Genomic DNA, 21,854 nt, shown 5'->3' with positions numbered 1-21,854 from the left:
TTAAGATGCGTTGGATGCGAAAATAGAAAAAAGTTATCTAAAAATTTAGTGAGACATCTATTCATCTCATCTAATTGTTGTTCCCAGTCCTACGTAAACAAAGTTTGACGCTTGATCCTACCACAACACAAAATCAGGCGGCGACAGGACCGTTCCATAAGCAGGCTAACACTACCGGAAACAGCCTCTTTGCCGAGTGCCTCAGGCACTCGGCAAAGTACGATATACACTCGGCAAAGGCTTTGCCGAGTGCTACACTCGGCAAAGGGCGCTCGATAAACAGTTTGTCGGCAAAGACCTCTTTGCCGAGTGTACTTTATCGGGCACTCGGCAAAGGATTTGCCGAGTGCTAATCTGACACTCGGCAAAGGTCTCCACTTTGCCGAGTGCCAGTGAAAGCGGCACTCGGCAAAGTACATTTTTTTTGCCGAGTGTCTGGACCGTGGCACTCGGCAAAGCATTGTAACTTTGCCGAGTGCAATGAACATTGCACTCGGCAAAGAATTGTCACTTTGCCGAGTGTCCGAGGCCATTGCACTCGGCAAAGAATTGTCACTTTGCCGAGTGCAATGGCCATTGCACTCGGCAAAGTGACTGATAACAGCCTTCTTTTTTTTGTTTTTTACATCCCATCCAAACAAACAGAAGATATATATAACAAACATCACCAACATCACATATATATCATCAACAGCACATTTATATCACCAACACCACATATATATCACAAACGTCACATGTCTCACAATATATCACAAATAAGTTTATAATTAATCCAAGAGGTCCATCATCTACAACCATAATTGCAAATAGATGTACCATTAACAACCACAAGTATCATAAGCAAGATGGTCAACGAAACTGATTTGGTGAAGGATTCGCTGAAGCATTAGGATCGTTCGATGCCGCCGATTGATTCTGCACAAAAGAGAAGAGATTGCATGTGTGAGACAAGATAAATATATAACATACATGAATAAAACTTTCATACTCCACTAGATTTGACCGTAAGCATGAACATACAAACTAAAACATTTATACTCACAGGAGTAGAATAGGGAGGAGGTGGAGGTGGAGCGAATAGCGAAGGTGGCGGAGCTACACCCGTAGCAGCGCCAATACTTTGCATGTACTGAAGAATCTCCACCATCCTCCGCTGCTCGGCCTCTCGCTCGGCCTCCACCCTCTCCATCGTCGCTTGCATTTGCTCCCGTATCCTCCTCTCTTGTTCCAGCTGGGCCTACAATATATTCACCCTAATGTTACAATAATGCAAAGGAAAGGTATGAAAAAACCAATGAACGACGAATAAACTAGGAATAACCTCGAGTGCCTCCACCCGGTGCTGTGAAGTGTCCTTCCGAGGTCGTATGGCCGGGCTCGTGCTCGTGCTGCTTGCTCGAATCTGGGAGAGATTGGGAGTAGCGGCCGAGTCGATTGCGCCGTCGCCAATCCAGTATCGCCCATGCTTCTTTCCTCCTCCCGCCCTCATGACGACTTCTCCATCAAGGTACCCTTCTTGCCATCGAAGTGGGTCCATGCTTCACCATCGGATGCATGTACCATCCTGTCAGGATTGTATCGTTTGCCATTTTTGTGCCATGTCATCTGTTTCGCGGATTCCTCGGTCATGTATAGCCGTTGGATCCTCGGTATGAACGGAAGGTGCCGTAGGATTGTCACGGGAATGTCAAGCTGCCTCTTCTGGCCATCACCAGAATCTACCTCCAGGAACCTAGATGATTTACACTTTGGACAGTACTTTGCTTCCACGTATTCTTTCCTAAATAGGACGCACCCCTTCGGGCAAGCATGTATCTGCTCATACGGCATCTTAAGTGCACGAAGGAGTTTCTGTGACTCGTGCATGCTCTTTGGCAGAAGGTGACCCTCCGGAAGCAGGCTGCCAATAACTGTCAACATACCATCGAAGGCGTCTCGACTCAGGCTATACTGGGACTTCAACGCCATTATGCGTCCAATGGCATCCAGTTGAGAAACCTTTGTCTGGCCGTGAAGGGGTTTCTGTGCCGCGGCAAACATGTCGTAAAACGCCTTTGCGGTTGCCTCTGGCTCCTCCTCCGTACGTCCTTCAGCGAACTGTGCCTCGTGATAGTCATTTAACATGTTTGCTACCCCGGCCTCAGCATCATAATCCTCGACGCGTGGCCTCACCACCTCCTCTCTCGTACGATCGGCTTCACCATGGTAGACCCACCGGGTATAGTCTGCCGTAAATCCATTCTTCCAAAGATGTTCCCCCATTACCTTCTTCGTTTGTCTTTTCCTGTTTGCACATTTGCTGCAGGGACAGCAAATTTTACTCGCTCCTTTAGCAGCCACGCCAAATGCCCGTTCCAAGAAAGCATCGGTCTTGTCGATCCATTCATTGGTGACCCGACCCTGACTTGCGCGGCCCGTGTACATCCACTCACGGTCCTCCATCCTCTAACATATATAGCGGCGAGTAATATAAACATCAATTGCATCTACACGACGTTCCTACTATCTTATAGGTGAGGTTAGGTCCTAATCCCACACGAGGATCCGTAGATGAGGTTAGTTTCCATTCTCTACTCCTATTCGAGACAGAATTTCGGCAGCACCTCCCCGCTGTTCTCCAAATACACGTCCTGCTAGGGAGAGTGTGTATCCGGAGAACAACAGGGAGATGATGCCGAAACTCTGTCTCCGATCGGAGCAGATCATGAAAACTAACCCCACCTACGCATCCGCGTGCTGTCCAAAAAACGTGGACAATTCGAAACAGATACGGTTTTAGATATGCAAATATCTGCATATTTCCAACCGTATCTCTTTCGAACGGGAGACGCCTAACTGGGTTACGTGATCTACAACATGATACGGAAAGAGGGGTTATACCTAGGGTGGCGGTGGAGTCAGGCGACGTGGTGCAGGCAGTCTCGCAGCGCCAAGGAAGGCGATCGGGGTCGCCGAGGTACTCCGGCGCCGCTCCGACTGGCTCTTCTCTGCCAAAAAAGAAATATAAAACTGTTAATACAAAATTTCGGCAGCACCTCCCCTGCACGGTGAGGTTTCCAAAACCTGCAACAAAACCAACGGCACGATAGCCGACATGCACATATATATGAACGGCACGATGGCCGACATCCACAAGATTATATCCAACCGCATATATATAACAATATCACAACCACTCCTACGACTACTTTGACTACCACCACAACTACTTTACCACTACTACTACCGCAACCATTAGTAATACTACGACGACGACGGTATAGCATACCTAGTGATACGGAAACGTCGGGAACGTGACAACGACGACCGGAGCGCCTCCTCCTCCTCCTTCTTCTTCCTCCTTCCTCCTTCTTCCTCCTCCTTCTTCTCTTCCTCCTTCTTCCACCTCCTCCTTCTCTCCCTCCTTCTTCCTCCTCTCCTTCCCTTCCTCCTTCTTCCTCCTCTCCTCCTCCTCCTCTCTTTCCTCCTTCTTCTTCCTCCTTCTTCCTCCTCTCCTTCCCTTCCTCCTTCTTCCTCCTCTCCTCCTCCTCCTCTCTTTCTCCTCCTCCTCCGGCGGCGCGTGGCGGCGGGCGCGGCGGCGCTGGCGCGGGCGCAGGGGCCGACAGCGGCGGGCGCGGGCGGCGCGGGGGCCGGCGGCGCAGGGGCCGGCGGCGGCGGGCGCGGGCGGCGCTGGCGCGCTGGCGGGCGCGGCGGCAGGGGCCGGCGGCGGCGGGCGCGGCGGCAGGGGCCGGCGGCGGCGGGCGCGGGAGCGGGCGCGGGCGGCGGCGGCGGCGGGTGCGCGTGCGTGCGTGCGTGCGTGCGGGCCGGCTGGGCCGGGTACTTAAATCCCTGCTTTGCCGAGTGCCCCCAATCTGGCACTCGGCAAAGAGGGGTTTTTTAAAAACATGTGCAAATTCTTTGCCGAGTGCCCCCGATCTGGCACTCGGCAAAGAAAACCGGGATTTTTTTAAAAAAAATTTCAGGGTCTTTGCCGAGTGCTAGAAGTATGGCACTCGGCAAAGAGGGTCTTTGCCGAGTGTAATTTTTTAACACTCGGCAAACCCTAATTTTTTTCCCTCTTTTGGCCTCCAAATTTTTCCTACAGTCCTCATACAGTACCTGGTACTCCATGTTCCAATGTGGCACATTTCTCGGACTTTTTCTATATTTCTTTAATTCATTTCAATTAATTGAATTTTCTTGGATAATTCAAATTATAACTGCTAGTCATTCGAATAATGAAAAAAAATGAATGGAAAAATGATATTCATGTTATTTAGTATATTGTGAGACCGTATCCAGGAACAGACAACCAATTTCGAATATCAAGGTCACGAAACATGACCACGAACTTGCGATCGAGTTGTTTTTAAATTGTATAAAAAGCAAACAAAGTCCGAAAATCTTGAAACTTGTCAAGATATCATGATATCATATGTGGAGGCTGTCATAAAAATTTGAGAAGGTTTCAAGCAAGTTACCACGTACGATGCTTGCAAACCGAAGAATCTCCGAAGAAGTTGCTTAAAACCTTGCTCAGATTCTTCGGTTTGCAAGCATCGTACGTGATAACTTGCTTAAAACCTTCTCAAATTTTTATGACAGCCTCCACATATGATATCATGATATCTTGACAAGTTTCAAGATTTTCGGACTTTGTTTGCTTTTTATACAATTTAAAAACAACTCAATCGCAAGTTCGTGGTCATGTTTCGTGACCTTGATATTCGAAATTGGTGGTCTGTTCCTGGATACGGTCTCACAATATACTAAATAACATTAATATCATTTTTCCATTCATTTTTTTTCATTATTCGAATGACTAGCAGTTATAATTTGAATTATCCAAGAAAATTCAATTAATTGAAATGAATTAAAGAAATATAGAAAAAGTCCGAGAAATGTGCCACATTGGAACATGGAGTACCAGGTACTGTATGAGGACTGTAGAAAAAATTTGGAGGCCAAAAGGGGGGAAAAAATTAGGGTTTACCGAGTGTTCAAAATTACACTCGGCAAAAACCCTCTTTGCCGAGTGCCAGATGTTTGCCGAGTGCTTGCTCTCTGGCACTCGGCAAAGATACTCCTTTGCCGAGTGTCCTATTTCTGGCACTCGGCAAAGAGGTTCTTTGCCGAGTGCCAGATGTTTGCCGAGTGCTTTACCTCTGGAACTCGGCAAAGACCCTCTTTGCCGAGTGTCCGATAAAAAGCACTCGGCAAAGTATGGGACACTCGGCAAAGACGCCGTCTCCGGTAGTGTAAGGAGTTAACCACTGAATTACAAGATCCAATATTGACCAGAGGAAGCATTGTGAGAAATTATCCACCATAAAATTCTTACACTCTCTCGATCACCAAGACCCTGACTTCTGACAGAGTCGTAATCGGCGCTCTTCAAGCTGTCCACCACGTTTGAGTCGTCCCATTTCAAAATCAGACCTTATATAGGCGTGGCGTTTGAATTTGATAAATTGATGACTAGTGTTAACTTTTTTCTTCTTTTCTTGTGATGATCACGTTATTAACCGAGATCTCATGTAGGCCAGCTGATCGATCCATTTTTTATTTTTATCATTTCCAAAAAATATTCCTTGTATAATTTAATCCTTGTTATTAGATTTTTTTGTCCTTTCGGATGCATTCAACAATTCAGAAGACTTTATCAAATAATTTGTGAAACCTAATTCAATAATTATGAATTCAACATTTTAAAAAAACCATGTTCACTATTTCTGATGATTTGGGATAACACGTTCAACATTTTGTATGTAATTCGTTGAATATGGGTTGGAGCAGAGTATTAGAGATAAATGGAAGATGAATAGTGTTGCATGTACAAACCAAGGCGCGAACTATATCATATTTCAACTCACCCAACCATTTGATCCTAAAAGACCAAAGCTGAAGAGGGAAAACGAACAACATACTCCTATTCCAACAAGAGGAAAGGAGAGAGATCGAACTAGCTAAAATTTTCGTTTTTAGGTGTTTATGCAAAATAGAGTGCCACTTGGATTGATCGATCCTGTCGGGCTGTCTCTTTGTTTTGGTTGGACGGATCGATGAGAATTGAAAGATGAGTAGTATAGCACCCCCAAGCCTCTCGATCGAGAAGACATCATCAAGTGACATACACTTGTCTTGCAAACTTCAGGAAGAGAAATACTACACTTGTTCTCGTATATATATATAGCAAATACTTGACTCGCCCATTATATATATTGTACCCAGCTAGGCAGCTGAGAGAACATTTATTCCATTACGCCACATGCATGCACACACGGGGCACGTACCGTAGAGATCGAAGATGGCACACATAAACTAAAACCAGGCAGCAAGCAGCATGCATGGGGGGACAAATGAGCTTGCATGCATGATCACCAAGCTGCAGCTGGGATCCTGGGACGACGTACGTACGCCGCCTGCTGCCTAGCTAGCCGACGACGGGGATCTTGGCGACGATGCCGTTGAGGTCGATGAAGACGCGGACGCGCTTGAAGTTGACGTCCGGCGTGAGGGGCGCGCCCGGCGGGAGCACCTCCACGGCGACGTCGGGCCTGTCGTGCTGGATCTGGGTCGCCGCCAGCGTCGCCAGGATGCCTACCAGCTCCGGCCACGACGACTTGCTGCTGCTCATCTTGCCCCGGTCTTGGCTAATTCGAAGTATCAACCCCAGGTGTGTGAGATATACACTCAGATCATACTAACGGTTACGGTGGTGCATCGAATTTATAGGAGGGTCCAAGCAGCCGGTAAAACTTGGATTCTACAGCCATATGACGGCCTGCACGATGACAGGGCATTGCTAGGATCGTTGGTTGATTTGTCACACACGTACGTGACGCACGTATATACCTTGTTTGGTCAGCTGGTAAATTTCTTGTTTGCTGATAGATTGAGCCAGGACGACTGTCCTGTACGTGCAGCAAAAATGTGACGACAATGGAAATCCGGCCCCGGCCGTACTCCAAAGAATCACGCACTTTAATTAATTGCCTCAAAAAAGAAAAAGAAAGAATCGAGCACGCCTGGAAAAAAAAAGGAGCATAGATTAATTGGCTTCATATGCACGTGCGCGCTCGCCAAGCCAACGTATGTGCATGCGTGTGTCAAATTACATGTAAGTGTGCCGTTGTTTGTCTGAACTCCGTCGTCAAGAATAACATATGCCTTTGTTCACGTCCAGCAGGAAGCAATGAGCTGCTCGTACTTGCATCGACAAAATTATCCTTCTGGCGCCTCTGCTCCGAAAGGATTGCAATATTGTCCAAGTTCATAGAACTCTCAGCTTCTACTTTAAAAAATCGTTCTTCTGCATCCTGATATACCGTACTATGCCGTCGTACCATAATCCTAGGGTTATTGAACATTAATCAACGTACAGCGGCTCCCGTGTATATCATGTACGTAGATATATATCGCGTGGCAGTCATAAAAAAGCGTTAACGTTCCATTGGTCGAGTCGCGATCGATGGATCGGGGAAGCATGCACTATGTACGTACCTGATGAACCACAGATGAGATAACTATGCGCCTAAGTGTTCTAACCACAGATGAATTAAGAAGAGCCAGTACCAAATACTAGTAGTACTTTTGCTAGCAACAGTACCAAAGTCGTCTATCCTTGACGGAAAACCGTCACGGATATGTCCCTGACGGTATCTTCCATACGGGAGAGGTTTTCGCCTCAGGTCAATAATTTTCCCTGACGGTTATCCAACCGACAGGAATTTGAAAGAAACACTGATGGTACAGCTCGTTAGGAAAAGGCTACCATCCCCGATTGTTACTATATGAGGCTTGTTGACTACATGCACTTAACGCGTCAAGAAAAGACAGACAAATGTCATGATGAATATAATTATATTTTCCTGCGTATCACCATTACAGAATAAAACATCACTACCGGCTCCAAAACTCCCTTCACTGTTAGTTTTGGATCCGACAGTGGATAACAGACAGTGATAGTTGGAGACTATCACTACCGGCTCGAGGGATCGATAGTGAATAAGTTATCACTGCTGGTTGAATTTCAGTCGACAGTGTTTTACTTCTCCTCCATCCCTGTGCTCCCTCTCTATCCTCTCTCTATCTTCTCAATATCTCTGTCTGTCTCCCTATCAATATATGCATATAATGAGACATATATTTAATGTAAATTAATAATAAATACACCTTCATTAATACATAGTAATTCTTGTCATATTCGAGTGAACACATATTACAAGTCATAGGCATCGACAAACACACATATATACACAATAGTTCTCACAGTTCACCCCTCGAAAAGTCGGTCGAGTTGAGACAGTCCAGTATCCCTCTACCTCTCCCGTGATGAGAACTACGTCTCCACACGGACGGCTGATTACATGTGTACGTCCAGGGACATCGGGGGATCAATGGTGGTGGAGCAGAGGACCCGACCACGCCAGATCGACCACAGCGTCGTCTAAGCTCTAGGATCGCCGGCGTATCCAAGACATCGAAGTCTGACGTATGAACGCCACTACAGTTTGAGCCTTCGGCCCCCTCCGCAGTGCACTAACGTGCCACCCTATCGTGCTCATCCACAGCATACTGACGGACCACCCTCTCATCCTCCTCCTGGGCACGCTTACGGGACGTTACTTCTTGCTCCTCCGCAGTGCATAGCTAACGGGCCAGCCTCTCATCCTCCTCCTCCTAGGCACATTTACGGTCGTTGCTTCTAGACTAAGTGCGCTGACATGCATACAATGAGGCACATATTTAATATAAATCAATAATAAAAATACCTTCATTAATACATAATAATTCATGTCTTTTATTAATACATAGTAATTAATATCCTTCATTAAAATAGTATCATTTGGCGATATATAAGTTGTCTAACCCACTGGTAGCCTTCTTTCTTGTCTCATACTCCCTACTAGAAGGTACAGAATCATTTGAAGATCTCTCACGCGTCGACGGCATGATCAGTTCATGAAACTCGCCGGCTAGGTTCATAACATGTTCCATGAAGAACCTGACGAACTGTTCTTGAATGGCATATATTTCTACAGGTTGTAACACACATGTGCATTGTTTGGAGCGCTGCGTTTGAAAAATCGAAAGAATTAGTCATTAAATACCTATAGAAATTGAAAAGATGATATCGATATGTATTTTCATACCTCAAGATCATTGAACATGACAACCTCTCCGTCAGAGCTGAATCTGTGAACGAAAGTAAGAACATAGAACCCGTAGATATTGTTGTCTATAACTCTTACCACTCATATATGGTTTCAACAAAAATCGTTTGTGATTGGTAAGAGACACATACGGTTTTCTAAAAAATATGTCTGTGTGTAAGTGTACTGTACATGATTCTGAAATCATCTGTAACAATATCGATATCACAGATATTTTTGCAAAAACGAAATCTATAATATCTATAATAGGATTTAAAATATTATATGTTTTAAAATCTATTTATAATAACTCATTTGGTATATACGGGAGCAAGTGTAGTTTTTTCTCCTCCTTAAGTTTGCAAGACAAGTGTACGTCACTTGATATCTTCTCCATCGAGAGGCTTGGGGTGCTATACTACCCATCTTTCAATTCTCACCCGTCCAACCAAAACAAAGAGGACAGCCCGACACGATCGATCAATCCAAATGACACTCTATTTTGCATAAACACCTTAAAAATCCTACTTGCCCATACATTTTGTAAAAAAAAGTCCCCCTCTCTCTATTTTTACTATAAAAAAAATAAAAAAGACATAAAATTAATAATAGGTCATAATATAAACCGTTACTTATGATAATAATAGCGGATCGTAGTTATGACTCATCACTTATTATCAATCATAAATAACGGGTTAAGTTTTGATCCATCACTAATGACTAACGCATCAGTGACGAATCATCCTCGAGAGTTATTAGTGACAAGATAAGTTGTTACCCGTTACTAATGACCAGTTTGATGAAACCGAGCATGTGAAGAAATTTTAATTAGTCAATCATTAAATATATTAGACAATCAATTTTCTATCACAACTTACTTAATTTTTTTCTTATATAGTAATTTTTATTTTTCTTTTATTTTTCTCTTATTTTTTTTCTCACCTCAACAACATTCAAATTAAAATCATTGTATATTTCTACTTAAGTTTGATGTAAGGGGTGGCGGCTATAGACACAAACGCGAGTTTTGAAAATAATGCATAAACTTTAAGACGCGAGAACTCAATCTTCTAAGCCATTTTTTGCTTCAAAAATTTTGCCAAACCTGACAAAGTAGGGGAGAAAAAGATGTAAATTTTTCTGTAGATGTCCGTAAAATCATAAAACATCAAAATCAGAGTTCGTATGTAAAAGTTATGTGAGAGTTCAACTATGATATACTGCACGCCTTAGTTTGCACATGCAACACTATTCATCTTCCATTTATCTATAATGCTCTGCTCCAACCCATATTCAACGAATTACATACAAAATGTTGAAAACGTGTAATCCCAAATCATCAGAAATAGTGAACATGGTTTTTAAAAGTTGACTTCATAATTGTTGAATTAGGTTTCGCAAATTAGTTAATCAAGTCTTTTAAATTGTTGAATGCCTACGAAAAGACAAAAATATATAAATCTAATAACAAGGATTAAATTATACATGGAATGTTTTTTGGAAATGATAAAAATAAAAAAGGGACCGATCAGCCGGCCTACATGAGATCTCGGTCAACACGTGATGACGTGATCATCACAAGAAAAGAAGAAAAAAGTTAACACTAGTCATCAATTTATCAAATTCAAACGACGTCACGCGCGCCTATATGAGGTCGATCTGATTTTGGAATGGGACGACTCAAATGTGGTGGGCAGCCTGAAGAGCGCCGATTACGATTCGGTCAGAAGTCAGGGTCTTGGTGGGAGAGTGTAAGAGTTCTATTGTCGAGAATTTCTCACAATGCATGCTCTGGTCAATCTTGGATCTTGCAATTCAGTGGTCAACTCCTAGCTGCTTATCAGCGAGCGTATCGTCGCCTGATTCTGTGTTGTGGTAGGATCATGCTTCGAACTTTGTTTATGTCCGCTAGTAGTATTGCTACTGGTCCTCTCTCCTGTCATTCTTTTGAAACAAAACAAATTGGACAACTTGCCGAAAAGATTTATTAGAGACAGACAATTTTGTAGTTGTTGTCTTTAATCATTTGCATTAGCAATATAGTATAATGAGTACTTGTCCCTTCAAAACAAAGTATATATATAATGAGTAATTGACTAAAATTAAACAGCATTATTGATTATTCAACTGGTATACATGGTTTGCATGCATGAGATCGAGCACGACGACTACAAAGGCATCATAAATAACTCAGTTCCGTGCGTAGTTTCTTGCATTGTGTACGTAGATAGTAAATGGCGCGCGCCTAGCCAACGACGGGAGTGGACACGACGGGGCCAACTGCGTTGCCTGCGTCGAAGAAGACGCGGACGCGCCTGGCGTTGTACCCTGGCGCCACGGTGGTGCCGGACGGGACCACCTCGATCGCGACGTCGGGCCTGTCACTGTTGATCTGCGTCACCGCCGCCGCCGCCGGCCACCCCACCACCTCCGGCCACGACATCTTCTCGGTGCTCATTCTCCCTCGCTCCTCGATCTTCTGTTCAGACTACTGCTTCCAAGATCGATCTGCAAACAAAGTTGATTCACAGACACGACGTTACCGCACATCAATCGAATCATGGAGAGATATATAGAAAGTTATGTGGAAACAAGAAAGAAGATGTGGTAATATAACCAAAGAAAAAGTATATCATCTTCAGTACTACCTAAAGTAGAAGTGTGTTGAACTACTGCTGTGCTTGTCTTCAAGGAGGATGGATGTAGGATATATGTGTTGGATATAGGCATGCATCTCATTTAGATGGTATTTATAGGACTACGTAGTTGAACATACATGCATGCTTTAGGCGCGCATCAACAAGAACTTTGGTTCTGTCACCCTCCTGTTGGCGTTTGGTATTTTACCGACAACACGGCCGTATAAATTAGTGTCTTGTTCAACATCTAATGTTCGAAAACTATCACAAGAGCCTACTCACCACCCAGATTTTTTGAAGGCATGTCCATCCAAATCATGTGGAAACAAAAATTATAGGTTGTTCTCACACAGCTGTTGGCTGTGGCGCACAACTTTTTTCGCGGGAAAAAGCCTGCAGATCTAGCTCTGAACATTTCCGCGGGCTCTATCTTCCTAAGGCTTTTGATTATACCGGTCTGAAATAGATAATAGGAAATTAACAGTTTGAACAGGTCTGTCTGCCGAAAGTTAAACTATATGATCCAGATGCTAATCCATGCTGAACACGGAAAAAATCCAAAAATAGACATACTTGAATGTATTTATCAAAATAGATAATATGTCGATATATTTATAAATTTAGTATCGGTATTCGACACATCATTTACTGAAAAATAATTTTCGGTATATCGTACCTCGAAAATATACGGATCCAGTCATATTCGGCACACGGTGTGCCGAATATGAGCTACAGTATATAAGACATAGTATTAAATAAGTATTATTAAATATCATAATTAATATGTAAAAATTCATAATAAATAACTAATAAATAAAGTTACGTGTCATAAGTATTTGATAAATATTAAATAGATTAAAAGTAATTATATTAACAATACAATGCATAAAATATAATAGAGATGACTACGACAATATAGTGAATAATACATGTGTAAGCGTCTGTTGGGTATGCAACGACAAGTACAAGTGCACCGAATAATTGCACTGGCTACTCAACGACGACAACAACGCACACCATCCCCAGGAGTGTAAGCGTCTGGCGGGTGTGTGTCCCTCATCCCAGCGGCCTACGCTAGCCCCTGCCATGTGTGCCTTTTCTCGTCGTCGTCGTCGTCCTGCCCTGTTGGACCCCACCAAACGTGTCCAGACCCGCTAACTCGGTCCTGCATGTACCATGATGAAGGATCCTTATGCAGAAGTGTGGACGACTATAGTACGTGCTTCGATGGAGTCCAGTGTGCCGAAGTCTCACCATGTTGTTACCACTGTGAACCTCATCCGGTGAAGAGAAAAATAATTGGTGAACTAAATTCAAATAACTTGAAACCTTAAGTACAAATTTGACATTAATATTACAAATTCAAATAACTTGAACCTAAAATTCAAATATAACATTAATATTACAAATTCAAATAACTTGAAACCTAAATTCAAATTTGACATTAATATTACAAATTCAAATAATTTGAAACCTAAAATTCAAATTTGACATTAGTATTACAAATTCAAATAACTTGAAACCTAAAATTCAAATTTGACATTAATATTATAAATTTGACATTAATATTACAAATTTGACACTCAAATTCAAATTCATTATTTTCGTGCTTTCTTGATATGGATCCCTTCGTTATGGTCAGAGTGCAAGTATGAAGTTTTCTCGATCGGCAAAAGGCATAGCATGATTGCAGTAGCAAAAGGGGGGTTAATTGAATTGATTGAACTCCTACTCATCAATGATGTTTGCAACTACGACGATGCGTCTTTTCCTAGCAAGAACCACATGTCATTTCTTCTTTTTTGTGTCAGTCACATAGAAAACTTGGCGAACATCTTTAGTGAGTACAAAGGGTTCAGACTTGTATCCGACATGTTTAAGATCAACGCTATTGAATCCATACTTGTCATTACTGACGCTCTTTGCCCCATGTGCCCAACGGTACAGAAATAGAGCTACCTTGAATCCCAAATAGTTCAGCTCTCAGATCTCCTCTATTTGACCGTACTATGCGCCCCTCTGCATATCGTTGTCATAAGCATCTATACAGACACCACTGTTCTATTATATGCTATTCTCATCTTAAACAACCATGTAAAATATGTATCAATTTATATCATACTCTTGATATGTCACGATTGTGTATAGGATTTGATGCCAATTTTTTTATCAGAGCACCTGTAGGAGTACTCAATTGTCTGATTCAATCTTAGAACCAAGTGGTGAACTTTTGCATATATTGCCTCGCAACCCAAGCTTCAGTTTGCTCTAGATTCTCTTCAAATAGCACCTGTTTATGCTCATCGACATATGAGCACTGCACGAGAAAATGATCTTGTTCATATGTCTTGGGATCAGGAGTTATTGTCATCTTCCTCAGAATCCCTACACCTGTGAGCCTCCCCTTATGGCGAGATTTAGGCACACCGATTAAGTTATTTGGATCAATATAATCAACAAATCACTCCAATACCTCCTCTGTCGCGTAACCCTGCACAATGCATCCCTTAGGAAAGACTCAATTCCTTATGTATGACTTGAGAACACACATATATCTCTCATATAGAAACATGTGATGCAAGAGCATAGGGTCAAGGTAGTGTTTCTCCTTTACAAGGTGAGCAGTGATATGTACCATGATATCAAAAAAGGATAGTGAAAAATACACCTCAAGAATACATAGAGTCTCGAAGTATCTTTTTTCTAGCTTCTCCAGCGACTTTAGATCGAGCACCTTTTGTTCAATTGCATTGAAGAAAAAAAATACATGCTCAGGATAGCCTTGTGAACCTTAATTAGGAGGATGTTCCTACTGCGAGCAGTGAGATCATCATCACATGGCAATCATAGGACTTCATCATGATGAAATTCATTTTCAGCTCTTTCACCAAAATAAGTCTTGTGATGTTAGATGAGTAACTGGAGGAAACTTTCACACTGTGCAAGAACTCACAGAATTATTTTTTCTCCTTCTTGAAGAGAGTGATAGATGATGGAGTAGGTGTTTTTCTTTATCCGTATCATGTGCATGGAGCTCCGACCTTAAGCTCATTCCTTCAAGGTCAGCTCGTGCGTTCTCATGATCCTTTTCTTTTCCCTTCATTTGGAGCAATGTACCGATTAAACTCTTGCAGATATTCTTCTTTACATGCATGTTGTCGATATAGTGGCAAACATCTATTTTATCCAATACTCTAGCTCAAATAGTATTGATTTCTTGTTCCACATTCCTTTTTATTCATCATCCATGGAGGATCATTTTTACTTTCCAAGGACAACATTTATATTATTAATCTAATTGTGGATGCCTTAGAGGTAACATTTTTTTCTTGTACCACCGAACTGCTTGTCTATGTTTCGGTATAGGTGCTTTCTAAGAAGGAAACGTCGATGTCGCATGTACATTATTTTCTTTGAGTTGTTCAACCTCAAATTTTCTGTGTCATCTAAGCATTAGGGGCAAGCTTTATCTTTTCTTTTGCTCTGACCTGACAAGTTATGAATTGTTGGCAGATCATTGATGATGATGAACAACATAGCATGCAAGGTAAAGTACTCTTACTTTTACTAATCCCAAACCTCGATGACTTCCGACCAGAGTTTCTTAAGATCGTCGACTAAAGATTTGAGGTATACATTAATATCATTGTCATATTATTTTGATCCTGATATTAAGATCGACAATATAATGTATTTTTGCTTGTTACAAAGCCAGGGTGAAATATTGTAGATCGATAATACAACAGGTTAGGTGCTATGTGAGATACTCATGTTACCGAATGGATTCATGTCATATGTGCTCATAGCAAACCAAATATTTTTCAATTCTTTAGCGAACAAACTAAATATGAAATCAATGGTTCGCCACTGAACAGAATCCGCCGGGTACGGTATCATTGAGTTATTCTTACGACCCTCCTTATACTAACACACTAATTGGGCCTCCTTTCTGTTAGCAAACAATCACTTCAGATGAAAAATTATAAGAAAATACCACATCATCTTCATAGGTGAGCCTTTACTTCTTTTACATTTATCCCTGTCAGTATCATCATTTCTATGCTTATATCGATAGGTTTCACACACGGGGTATTGATCTAACTCTGCATAATCTCTATGAAACAAGATACAATCATGCTTATATGCATGTATTTTTTTCAATTTTAAAGGACAAATTATCATCTTCGCGTCATAGGCACCCTCGGACACCAAGTTCCCCTTCGGTAGTATATCCCTTAGCAAATCTAACAATGCTTCAAAACTCTTGTCAGTCCAACCATGAGTTGCCTTCAACTGTAGAAGCTTTAGGTGCCTAAATAGCCGCGTGTATTTGTCCTTACAGTTAGGATAAATGGGCGCATTGGAATCTCACATAAATTCCAGAAATTTAACAAACTCACCACTATTATACTTGTCGTGTCGCTCGACATCTTGCACCATCTAATCCACATTCTCCACAAAAATCTCAAGATCATTATCATTGAAACCTAATATGTTCTCGTTCCTGAGATCATGATCCATATCATCGGGTTTAAATCCTTGATCCACACTATCGACACGGAGGTCCTGATCCATCTCTCCTTCATTGAGGTCTTCATCGTCATGTTTGTTCCAACATGTATAATTCTCTTTAAATCCATGCATGATCAAGTGTGCATGGATATTATCCGGTTTCGGGAATTTCTTATCATTCGTGGAACAATACATTGTCATTTTACCATGATCTTTCATATCTGCCAAAGCAGCACTCATGAAATACTTCACATCGCTCAGTTACCCTGGACAAGTTCGGGTCTCAAGGCATATCCAACTTCTATCCGGCATCTACAATCTAAAAATATTCATTCTTCATTAGCAATTATCTTAATTGTGTGATTAAGCATGTGATTAAAAATTCTATACAATTACATTAGATTTATGGCATCTCATGGTAGATCGGGCAAACCTAGTATCAAATCTAACATAAATACAACTCACTTGCACAAAGATTTTGGATACAGATGCAACATGATTGATTACAACTCAAAGCACAAAAAATCTACCAAATATGGGTTAGAGAAGGAGGAAAGGGGGGATGCAAACCTTCAAAGACCTAGCAACAATTCAAACTTTAAATCAACAAGATATTAGAGTCTCTCTAGCGGAACCGAAGAAAATGGTTAGATCTACTGCGTGCGTAGTACCGTTGAGTCCTGTAATTGTTGGATGTGCACAGTAGCTGATCAGCTCTTATAATAGATTTAAGTCATAAGTGACGGGTCATAAGATTACCCCTCACTTATTAATTTTATAAATGATAGATTGTAATATGACTTATCATTATGACTGGTCTAGGGAGACCTATCACCTATATCAAGTTATAAGTGACAAGTCGTAACATGACCTATCACTTATGACCAGGACATAAATGATGTGTCGTAATATGTCCCGTTACTTATGACTGATGTAGAGAGACCCGTCACCAATGTAATAAATGACAGGTCAATGTTCGGTTTCGATCCGAGACTACATAAGTGACAAGTCGTAAAATAACTCACCACTAAATTATGTCTCATTTTTCTGTTTTTCATGTAGTGACGGGCACGGATCTGGTGGCACCAACGCCGCTGGAGACGGCTACAGGAGGAGGCGAGGACATGACGAAGCAGGGCGGGACGGGAGCAGGGTGAGGCGTGAGGTTGAAGACGGCTGTGAGTGGCTGAATTTTTTTAAAAAAATTTAGGTATATGAAGAATAGGATCACTTTTTTTTTTTTGATAAATCCCCAAAGTTGCAAGAAGTTTTTTTTTTTTTGCAATTTTCCCTGCTGAAAAATATTTATGAAAAGAGAGATACACGCATATGAGGTAAAATATTTTGGCATTTTTCATTTTTTTAAAAGAAAGTTGTAACTGTTCGTGAATATAGTTTCTTGGCTGTTCTATTTGCTCCACGTATAGGTATTATCGTCTTAGCTGGTGGACGCCGACCGGCGATCTTGCTCGTTTGCTTGTGCTGATCACTACGTCCAGCCATAACATTCCTATCACGTAATTAAGAAACCAAAATATATAGCTAGCTTGTAGTTATAAATTAACTAAAGCAGACAATATCAAGTACGCAATCTAGAACGCTGGCTAGTGAGTAGTAGTGATTGGCCCAATCTACTAGAAAATACTCCATATACAACACCGAATGTATATTTCGGCTGCTAGCAAAACAGGATCATGCATAAGCAATTAAAGGCAGGAGCCAATGGCCAACAAGACTGCGTCTAAACCGATGCGTCATGATCGAGTGCCGCCAAGAAGGGCGGCGTACGCGATTCATGCTCATCTCAACCGCTTGTGTGACTTCTTAGAAGATGCAATATTATATCAACTACCGTTTGTGTGACTAATATAAATAGGTATATTCTTGTTGCACAACCGCAATTATATCACAATTCACAAGCACACACGGCGTTCATAGCCAGCTCGCCGCGCCCTCCCTCCCCTTCCGGCCTCCCTCTAGCTCTCCGGTAGGCATCCATGCACTCCCTTCAATTTGCTGCCAGTATACTTTCAACGATACAGAGATAATTAACCCAAGCTTTACATTATATTGTCGATGAATTACAGGGCGGGCGGCCGGCTTTTAATTGGCATCGAAGAAATGGGCAGGGCCGCGCCGGCAGCCGACGGAGGAGACGACCTGAAGTCGTCGTGGCCGGAGGTGGTGGGGTGGGTGACGCTGAACGCGGCGTTCAAGATCAGCAGCGACAGGCCCGACGTGTCCACCGACTTCTACATGATCCCCACCCCGCTGCCCAACGACTACAACCCGAGGCGCGTCATCATCGTCTGCGACGACCGGAGCGTCGTCGTCAAGACTCCCGTCGTCGGCTAGCCGGCCGCCACTAGTGCTTGCCTCTTGCTAGTTGCATTATTATTGCATGCTACCCCAACTAGCTTCAACTTATTTGCTTAAATTCCCCAAGAATAACTAGTCTACTGCTGTGTATGCCTACGATTAATTATGCATATGCATGTACCCGTATTATCCTTTTGGAATAAAGAATAATGGTTCCTGCTCAGTCGAGATTATACATGTAATATCCTTGACTCAAGTGTCTGTCCGTGCAACTCTCGATCAGTTTTTTTTTCAAGAGAAGGCTGTCCCACTTGTTGGTCTGGATGCTCCTGATTCCAGAAACCCAGGAGGTGGGTCGGCTGGCCTTTTCTTGCTGTTGTATGGGCTGCCCTATGGCCCGCAGAAAGAGAGAGTTGAGACTCGGAAAGGTGGTCTCTGCGGTCAATCTGACTTAGGTCGTGTTTGTTTGAGCTTCTGCTTTTGAGTTTTTCTGAAAAATTGTGTTTTTGGCTTATCTGAAAAGCTGCTTTTGAAAATAGGTTGTTGGCTTCTGCAATAAATTTTTAGCTTCTCAGCATATAGCTTCTCAGAAAAGCACATCTCAGCGAGCTTCTCAGCTTTAGTTCATTTTCCTCAGAAACAGGCTTCTGGCTTCTCCAGAAGCCACTTCTCCAGAACCTCGTTTGTTCTGGCTTCTGCCAGTAGCAGAAGCAGTTTCAGAAGCAGCAAACAAACACAGCCTTAGCCTAGATCTTATCTTCTCTCTATGGACACGTGTGGACGTAGAGATAAATTTATTTGATCATCTAGGTTTAATTTTGAATTTTGATCGACTCTGGACTCTGTAGAGTAGGGATGGAAATTATGTCCGATAACTTGTCTACCCGTAGGCAAATACTCTAATGGAGTCAAGCATGCCTACAAACAACAGGTATGTGTAGCATGTAGTTTTTTAATAAATGGTAAGTGTTTTGGTGATTAATGATAATAATATTATTGTGTCTAATAAGTTTATTTTGAAAGGTAATTAAAAGATTAGTTTATAATGTTGTTGGATGATCTTGGTCTCTTAATTAAATAGCTGAGCGATCAAATGCTGTGAAAGTTAATATTAAGGATTTTTTAATTCTAAGTGTCCCAAAGAGTAAGAGTAGTAGTTTGATTTAGTTGAGTTTAGATTTAGTTAAATATACACTCATGAAATTCTAACACTAGATAGCTTAGAGAAACTCGTGCATGAGTTGAAGTGAAGATAGGACTTAAAAAAATTGAATTGGATAAGTTATGAAAACTTTATGAAAACTCTATACTTGCTGAATGATCCGGCGATGAAGACCTTGTACATATCGGATCTTTTATCTCAGCGCTCTTGTACACGTCAGATGATCCAGCGAAGAGAAGTTGGTAACATCGGATCATTTTTCAAAAGAGGGATTTCGAGTTGAACATATCGGATGATCAACGTACCATCAGAGGCTTCATCAGAGTAAAGTCCAGAGGATTTCTTTATGTTCACTGGGAAACGAACTTATACATACCGGATGGTCCGGTATATATATTGGAGACGTTGCCAGAGTAAAGTCTAAAGGAATTTATTTTGATTCAATGTAAGTTGGACTCATACAAGCAAGATGGACCGGTGTATGTATCAGAGGCTCCACCAGAGGATTCAATGCTTGAAACGACTAGTAATGATTAGTTTTGGGTGGACGATTCACACCGTATGATTCATTATTTGAAGCATGTGCACGCCAGATCATCTGGTATTCACGAAAAATATGGGTGATTGGACAATAGCTAGTTTTAGACCTCTAGCATATATATATATATATATATATATATATATATATATATATATATATATATATATATATATATTCATCATTTTATCTCACTATGTAACCTTGTGATTCAGAAGAGTGTGTGTGATCATGAGGAAAAGGAGTGTACTGGAATGATTTGCAAATTTCTTAATTAAAGATTAAGAATATCATTAGTGCAAGCAGAGTAACAACTGTACATCTATCTGTAGTCTAAGCTTGATTTGGGTCAATGAAGTTATTGGCTTGTTATTCTTGGTAGTTGACAACACATAGCTGATCTTAGTGATTGGAGGTGTCTTGGTGAGTTTTTGACGTTTTTATGGGAACCTCAAGAGGAAGTTTTGTGTTTAGTTTAAAACCCGTCAAACCCGAGATGGAGAATTAGTTATCACTAGGGAGCACTTGAGTCTTGGTGATTCAAAAAGGAGCATATCCTTAGTGGATGTTCCAACGAGGACTATAGAGGAGTGTCAATTCCTCGATACGAAAGAAAAAAATTCAGTATCTTTTTGTCTATCTCTTTACTTTCCCGTATTTACTTTTTTGCAAGTTAATGTTACACAATTCTCTTATTGTTATAGCTGACATGTTTTCTTCATTAGCATTCTATCAAATTTGATCATTATAATTATTTTACTATTCATCTAAGATAAAATTATTTACTTGTTATAAAGTTCCTAGTTCTTTGCTATAGCTGTTGACGGATATACCCACGAGTGAGAAAAATCTAACGTGTATGGGTATGGAGGAACTTTACTTGTGTCTGCGGCCCTCGATTACCATCCCTACTCTGGAGTAGTGTAATACAACAGCATGCAGCTAATGGAAAGGTCCTAATTAAATGTTGCACGCAGTTTAAACAAAACGTCGAATGTTCCATCAGTTTATCCAAATTAAAGTACTGCTCAGAGAGTGTGAGCCCATGAGCCTTCTAGCTAGCTGCAGAATTTTTTTAATAATATTGTTTTGTATGAAAAATCTAAAAATATTACATAAATTCAAGAAATTACAAAAATAACCCATTGTCTCTCATACAAAGAGCCAAATCTATTTTTCTCTCTTTGAAAGAGGGAAAATTATATTTTCGCTCATCGATTGTAGCAGACATTTCAAGTCTTATTTGGAGATATGAAGACACATAAATGGTTAGAAGAACTGGGATCAATTATCGATCCTACTAGGCTTAACAGTACAATTGTAAGTTTGTGTAATGATTTTTTTCCTTTTCACTGTTTGCTCTAAGTTATTAGTCAGGGTACTGCGGTCTTAGTAAAACTTGAAGAAGCCAATGATGCAAATAAACTTGTGAGGTGCTCTCTGCAGACCTTGAGCATAGAAGTTTCTGTATAGCTGCTAATTTCGTTTATAATGCTGCACCATGTTGTCAAAATTAGGGTTCTATTTGAAAATTGGAACGCATAAAC

The 21,854-nt window shown here is 41.5% G+C and overlaps 2 protein-coding genes and 1 long non-coding RNA gene across 3 annotated transcripts; 1 reads left to right on the top strand and 2 right to left on the bottom strand.

The window, feature by feature from the left end:
- Window positions 1-682: 682 nt before the first annotated feature.
- LOC133917353 (uncharacterized) lies at window positions 683-1,470 on the bottom strand. Its single transcript, XR_009909653.1, has 3 exons — window positions 1,325-1,470; window positions 1,046-1,240; window positions 683-918 (listed from the first exon to the last, which is right to left on the bottom strand). It is a non-coding gene; the product is annotated as an uncharacterized LOC133917353 (long non-coding RNA).
- An 18-nt stretch (window positions 1,471-1,488) lies between these two features.
- LOC133917294 (uncharacterized) lies at window positions 1,489-3,385 on the bottom strand. The gene is made up of 2 exons (XM_062361206.1): window positions 3,272-3,385; window positions 1,489-2,990 (listed from the first exon to the last, which is right to left on the bottom strand). The coding sequence occupies exon 2, from the start codon at window positions 2,443-2,445 to the stop codon at window positions 1,489-1,491; it is 957 nt and encodes a 318-aa protein (XP_062217190.1). The 5' UTR covers window positions 2,446-2,990; window positions 3,272-3,385.
- Window positions 3,386-18,212: 14,827 nt separating this feature from the next.
- Window positions 18,213-18,710, top strand: LOC133917352 (subtilisin-chymotrypsin inhibitor CI-1B-like). Its single transcript, XM_062361256.1, has 2 exons — window positions 18,213-18,275; window positions 18,376-18,710. The coding sequence occupies exon 2, from the start codon at window positions 18,410-18,412 to the stop codon at window positions 18,641-18,643; it is 234 nt and encodes a 77-aa protein (XP_062217240.1). The 5' UTR covers window positions 18,213-18,275; window positions 18,376-18,409; the 3' UTR covers window positions 18,644-18,710.
- Window positions 18,711-21,854: the final 3,144 nt, after the last annotated feature.

This window comes from Phragmites australis, chromosome 5, assembly GCF_958298935.1.
Source record: "Phragmites australis chromosome 5, lpPhrAust1.1, whole genome shotgun sequence".
NCBI lineage: Eukaryota > Viridiplantae > Streptophyta > Magnoliopsida > Poales > Poaceae > Phragmites > Phragmites australis.
This window is presented reverse-complemented; position numbering and strand designations above follow the sequence as displayed.